The 7,372-nt window shown below is 31.8% G+C and overlaps 1 protein-coding gene across 1 annotated transcript in view; it reads right to left on the bottom strand.

Moving 5' to 3' along the window:
• Positions 1-6,001: 6,001 nt before the first annotated feature.
• The window catches only part of LOC148299772 (neprilysin-2-like), a 48,070-nt gene continuing 46,699 nt past the window's right edge, over positions 6,002-7,372 (bottom strand). The window contains exons 16-17 of the mRNA XM_088275703.1: positions 6,873-7,010; positions 6,002-6,496 (exon numbers count right to left, since the gene is read on the bottom strand). Of these exons, the coding sequence (XP_088131829.1) occupies positions 6,296-6,496; positions 6,873-7,010 (339 nt within the window). The 3' untranslated portion in view covers positions 6,002-6,295. The remainder of the gene's footprint in view (positions 6,497-6,872; positions 7,011-7,372) is intronic.

Here is a 7,372-nt window from a genome sequence, read left to right as displayed (position 1 = left end):
GGAATCGTACACTGTCCAAAGCACTTTGATCCTTTCAAGTTTTATTTTCTCGCCAGATTTCAAATGCATTTTATTCTGCAAGATTTCAGTTACGAACACCCTTTTATTGCTAATGTTTTTAACAGCAAAGTCATTTTGAGCGTTGCACAATTTTTCGATGTATTTATTCAACTGCTCCAGCTGGGACGTGAAATATCGTATGTATATGAAATAAATCGTTGCATAGTTGAACACTATCGACAAAGGGAAGTACGTAGCTATCCATAAATGCAACGATGGCTGGCTGTTCCACGAATGAGCTAATATGTCGTTAATATAAATACTTGTGCCGTATAGAACAGTCGAAAAGAAAAGTCCAAATAGCGGTTGATATTTTAAGATGCTATAGTTATTTCTAATGCCGAGAAGTCCCAAATTTCTGTCATTATCTTGCAATAATGACAGTATCACCCCGAATAAGTGGATATTCTTGTAATTGTTACATAGGAACACGAACATAGCGATAGCGCTGTAATAAATTTCGGAAATATCGCCGATTTGAAACAATATCGTGAGTTGAAAAAGTCCCGCTAACGTTTCGCCCGATTTCGATATCAAAAACAGACACCAAAAGTACACGCAGACAATTATTATTGTAAAAATTATCAATGTTTTACTTATGTGACATGTATAATACCCTTTCGGATGTAGCACGTAGTAATATGGTGTTATCAAACAAACTTTTGTCAATATTATAAAGGGTCTCAAGGCATCCACGGCCAATTCCACCTCGGGTAATTTTTTTAATAATTTCATTTTACGCTGCAGTATTTTTTGAAATGCTAAGCAAAGCGTGTCGTCGAATAATGTGCGTTTTTCAATAACACTCGTATAAATATGTTTTTTTAAGTCAATTATGTTGATTAGACGATTAGACTCTATCGCTTTTAATGCTGGCCTTAATGATAATTACCATGAAACAAATAATTTACAAATCGAAAAATATTCATTAATTGAATCGGCAGTTACTTTTTGGTAATGTGATAACTATCTATTTTCAATTTAAATTTTACTTGATAAATACCATTAGTTCTTGTCTATTGTGATGCGTGTTTCGATGCAATTACCATCATTATGAAGATGACGTTTTTTATTTATTAAATCTTCACTTCCTTAAATATTTTCTCATCTCAATTACCCAGTAAACTATTTTCTTATCCCACCAGTGAAAAATATGTATACAGCACTTAAAACTTAATTTAAACTCGTATTTCATATTCAATTTGTATTTTTCTTGATTTTTTTATTTATAAAACATAATCTACCATCTAAATTGTGGTTTATACTCTTGTAAAAACTTAATGGAAATAAAAACACGTATTGATTATGTTCTTTTAATTTACTCACTAGCACATTACATACAATATTTTCTTTACTAATAAAATAACGTCAACACAGTAATTATGTACTTTGAAGTAATTAGTAATTAAAATGAGTGAATCATTGTCATAACGTAACACACCTTTGCTAGAATAAATTTTATAGGCGACATCTATGATTAAGATAAGTAAGTTAGTTGAAAATTTTATTAACACGTTGACTGCCACGGCAGTTTTCAGAATTCCGATCTAAAAAGCCAACGGATCTTTGTCAGACGGGAGGAATATCTAATTTAACATACTCAACCTACAAAGGATTGTATTAGACTCGTTTTGTGTTTATAACAGCCAAAATAATAATTATTTTCATTCATCATTTTCTTTTGGAAAATTCGCTTTCGAAAAAACGTTATTTTCGTAAGTTGGCAATGAATGACGTCACAGAAACGATGAAGTAATTTAAATGTTGGTGTCATTGCCAAATTATTGGCGGCTCTATTGTTTGATGTCTATGATCATCCTCCCCCCCCCCTCCCCTCATATTTGTATAACACAAATGGTAGTGTAGTGGTAAACAAACAATCCATACAGCTACTATTACAGCTCTATAAACCATAGACAATAAACCATATGACGTCATAAAACGTTCGATGACGGAAATTTGATGACGTATGCGAACGCACGTTTTTCGTTTTATAAAAATATCTAAAGTTTAAACCTTCATATATCCCTTATTTCTCTACATATTTCAATAAGAATTCTACCGATAGTCTTGTGATTTTTCATATTAATTTATAAGCCAATAATCACACATCGTGATATTTATCCATTCTATGAAAATATAATTTTACTCTAAAAAAAATATATTTATAATTTTATTTTCTGTTCATTTATCAATAAATTTTCTATTCATGTAAGCCAGCATTGATTTTTTGTTTCTTACCATGCGCCATCTATCCATATTAGCACTGATATACTAGGAATTTTATCGTAGCTGCAGGAATATGGCAAATAAACACAGTGCGAAATAACTCGTAGTCGGCGTCCTAGCAAAGAACGCAATCAGCGAGTTATCTCGTAGGGGGCAGTCAACGTGTAACCGCGTATGACATTCTTTCAAGTATTTCACATACTAGGTATAAAAGTGTATAAGCGGGTGAAAAATAATAGTCATAAATATAAGTAAGACTTATTTTATTTGTTTAATTCAACTTACAGTCATAATAGTGACGTGGTTATAATAATTAATTTGAACAATAAATTAAACTATAATTATTACATTGTACTTTATCTTGCGAAACGTAGAATTACATGTGATACAAATTACCAATCTAATACGTGACAGACTTAGTTTATAATGATAAATAAAAAGCCTTAAATAAATATGTAAAAAAAAAACAATGTGGTTTGTCATTCGTTAAACACAGTAATAAAAATTAATGCTGGATATATATTTTTTAATATCATAAACTTAAACACATAATATTATGAAAGACAGTTCAGAATGCATCAAAAACGTACGAAAACTCCGAAATCGGTACATTTTCTATACACGCGTGCGTGGTACGTAGTTTTTTTTTGTATGGGATTCACACATTTGCAATTCCGAAAGTGGAAAATGCGTGTGTGCTAACATTTAAAGGAGTAGGCCACAGAAAAAGTTTGACGTCTATCCATTATGCTATCTCTTTTTTATACACGTGTCCACCTATATATCTATCTCATTCTTTAGTTATTTTCCGTCATTCATCATCCACCTAGCGGCCGATTTTATAAACAAAAACCACAGCGCTTCTCTTCTGCCCAAGAATTTGTTCGAAGTTTGCTGTTATTGTTACTTTCAAAATGGTTTCTTGGATGCTATATTCCGGAAAATCTCAGAGATTTAAGAAAGATAATATGCGAACATGTCTGATTTTTGAAGGCAGATGTAAAAAGGGAAAATTCAGTGGCAGATATTTGCATAGTACTGTCAGGAAAATATGATGTTAGTCAATAGTTAAAACAGAAATATGTATTCGAACTTTTACGGCGTTTGTGCACTACCCGTAATTTTACCGTCCGGCAGTCCGGTTTTGAAAAATGAAAGCGACTACGACAGTTTAGCGTGATCGAATTTACGCGCAACGTGTTCACGCACCGATCAAGAGCACCGATCTGAAGAAGGATGGACAAAAGCACAAGCCAATCATCGTTTTAAAACGCTAACTGAACGTAAAATTCCGCGTAATTCCGTGTAGTGCACAAACGCCCTTAACATTTTTTTTAGTAACTAACACTATTTTATTATTCACAACATATTATTCTAATGACTAAACCTTAATTAAGCTTAAATTATGAATACAATTACTCGACTGACTATATTTTTTTCACTGGGACATTTCAATTGAAAGATATTTTAATTAAAACCGGTGTGAAATGCTTATTCATGTGAAATATTACTTCATTATTTGGCTATCGAATGAAATATTTAGATTTTAGGCAAACAAGACAGATTCGTAGCTACAATGCAAAATAAATTTTGTTATCTTTGATTTTTTGGATCAAGCTTCCATAAAAAGGTCAAATATTTAAGCCATCTCAAGTAATTTTGAGAATTATTCGTACTTTAAGCAGCAAGATTCAAGTAATAAAGCAATTATCTATTGTTTCAAATAAATATGTGTTTGAAAATTGTTAATATTTAAGTAATTAATGTAAACATGCCAGTTATTAATTCCTTAAACTATTTTTTAAATATTTCTTTAAATGTTACTTTAAAATTATCAAACACTTTATGCTTAGTAATCTTGTAAATTTCTTATTATGGATAAGACTTTAAACCTGTATTTCTCAAAGTAGGCGATAACGCTCCGATGTGGGCGTTCTAAAAGACTTTTACAGGGCATAGGAAGTCTAAAGAGACAGATAGAAGTGCTAAGAAGAAAGATATATATTTTTATTCCTTCCCTCTTTCTATAATGGGACATTCTGGCGATTTTATTTTGATAGGGGGACGCCAGACTAAAAAAGTTTGGGAACCTGTGCTTTAAACCAACAAAATCTTTAATATGTATGACAAAAATAGCTTACTAAAAAATATAGTTTAAAAAAATGTTTTCATATTTATTAAAGTGATCAAAAGTGGAGGATAAGTGACAAAAATGGACCAAAACGACCATTACTTAAAAAATATATATATTGATTAAAAGTAATATATCTAATCATTAGTAAAAAAATTTAACACTTTTTTCATTTTTCAATGTTATTGTATTTGTATTATTTAGTAATAAATCATTCTTAATTCACAGTTTTGCTTCTTTATAACAAACTACAATTTATTTTGAAACTACAGATGCATTGTGATATGGAAAATCTAAAAAGAAAACATTTTCTTATACTCATAGCTTTTGTCAAAGCCAATGTTCTTTTGGCCGATAAATCAATATTTTAATACGTTATTATTTATTTCTTTACTTTTTTATGTGGTTTATTTTAAACTTTGAGATGAAATATGCAAGCCTCTAAGGCTCATATGGCGTAAACTTCATATATTATTTTATACAAAAATAAAAATAAAACAACATTAAACAATTTAAATGAATAACAATTAATTTAAAAATAAAACACAATTAAATAAAATAACAACAAAGAAATATATATTACTCTAATCTTCATTACTTAGGATATAGAAATACGGTATTAGACAGTAAGTCATGGGGTCTTAATGATCTCACGCACTTGGTGTACCTACATTAGGGACCATATCTACTCTGCTGTGGTTCTAAAAATGCTTCGGTTTTCTTATTTTATATTACATTTTATCGACAGTAGCAGAATGTTTAGAGGTTTGGATCATAAAAATGCGGGTTTACATTATTTTCAAATAAAGTGGGTCACTGAAAAATATTTCTAAACCTGTTTGGCAGTCTTTAGAGATCTGATCTGCTTTTAGTTAGTACAATAAAGTATATAGTTAATAAAATAAAGTTTTATATGATATAGCACTGGACTAATATTAGAATTACTTTTCCTTCGTGTGATTAAAGATCACCGCACCAATTTGAGGCAATGCCCTCTGCACCATTTGGTGCCACCAGAATGATCACCATATTATACATTAGGACATTGTTCCGCAAAGTGTGTGCCGCGGCACACTGGTGTACCGTGGTGATTAGTCGGTGTGCCTCAGAAAAAGTCTAGTTTGGTGAAAATAACACAATTGCTCCAAATTTTGATTGCCTGTGTTCAGTTGGCTTATATTTCGCATTTAACATAATATGTTAAATGTGTCGCCTAATTTCAAAATCGGCCAGATCCAATTTTCTAAGATGTAAAAGTAAATGCTCTATCGGAGTGCCAATTGTAGGTTTTATTGTTTAAAATATTTATAAACTTGAAAACCCTGCTAAAAAATACTTAAAAACAGCGTTGTAACACAAATTCCGCTATATTCATGAAACTTGCCCTCTGACCCATATCGGCCAATCAGAGAGCGGGGATAGGTCAAAAATTAATATGATGTCATTATCGGTTTGTGACTCGTGTTTTTTTTTGAAATACTAAAAAAAAATCAAAAAAATTGGAAAATTCTCTATTTCACAATATTTTATGTAATGAGAGGCAAATCTTTGAAACATAAATGTTACCCGGAGAATTTGGCATTTTTTGTAAAATCGACTTACATGGATCTGGCGGATTTTGAAAGTGAGCGACACAAATATGTTATCATAACATGGTAAATATGCACCTCTGAAATTTCTCAATTTGGTAGGTGTACCATAAATATAAAAAATGCGGAACACTGCACTAGGAAATAGTGCTATTTTTCAAAATGATCGCCTCTGACTTAATAATGCAATGTCTATGAAAATTAATAACCTGTTATGAGTTAATGTGAGAAAAATAACGATTTTTCTCACATTAACTCATTGCAGGTAAATTACTTAAATCAAATTCTACCAAACTGTGCATTTGCGTGGGGGGTTCATTTTCGAGTCGGCTGGACAGTTGAAGTCCTCGGAAAACTGCGGCATGTTGGACATAGGTCCCAGGACCCTAAACCTTCCTGGGGAATGTACTCCGAGTGTGATGTAAGTCTTGAGAGCTTCCGGACGATGAACTGAACACCAAATGTTGGCGGCACTGAGCCAAAACAACTGGAAAAATAATAAAAAAACATAAAATAAAATAAATTGAAGTCGTATAAATTAAAGCACCTTCCAGAAAAGCGCTCAAACCATTAAAGTCTAGTATTCGTTAAGGCGCAACTTAATTTTCTCTAAATCTAGGTAACATTTTACGTAATTAATTTTTTCTGATTAATATTAATCAGTCTTAATAAAGAAGCGGTTAGCTTCGAAACCGGTAGACATTATAATTTTGTTATAATAAAATATTTATATTAATTTTAAAACAAAGTTACATTTTAATTATAAAATGGAAAATCACAAAATTAGTGCTTCAAATATAAATTATATTTAATACGTTTTCAAGTTGCTTTGAGGGTGATAAAATAAGGCAGTATTTACAGACCTGTTTAGGGGTGTAGGGAAGACCGGGTAGGGATGGTTCCTCTCCGTTGCGTTTGACCCATTTCAAGTAAGCGAAGTAAACCTCCTTCAGACCACCATTGTCGGCAATGTTTTCACCTTGTGTGTTTATTCCATTTAGCTGGAACAAGGGAAAATACTTAATAATACCTAAGCGACTTATACGAAGACATGGGCTGCTCGACGTATGAGGAGCTGCAGAGGACTTTCGAAAATAGGCGAGAATGGCGAAAGCGATGTCATCTGTTGTTACAGACTAATCCTCAGGATTGAGACCAGAGAGAAATACTATAAATTTAGAGAAAATCTCAATCGCACAGTTTTGGGCCCCACAGGTACGCACGGATTTGAATTTTTAACCCTAGAATACTGAACTGTCGTAAAAATTAAAATGTTATAATGACGATTCCTGGAAAAAACAATGTTCGCGTCGTTTCACGCTACCTTATTCATAGCACCTTCCTAATTTACCTTTTTTATTAT

The sequence above is a fragment of the Brachycentrus maculatus genome, unplaced genomic scaffold, assembly GCF_059751285.1.
Source record: "Brachycentrus maculatus isolate JH-2025_06_01 unplaced genomic scaffold, ASM5975128v1 h1tg000958l, whole genome shotgun sequence".
NCBI lineage: Eukaryota > Metazoa > Arthropoda > Insecta > Trichoptera > Brachycentridae > Brachycentrus > Brachycentrus maculatus.
The sequence above is the reverse complement of the archived record's forward strand: the minus strand, read 5'-3'. Positions and strand labels throughout refer to the sequence as shown.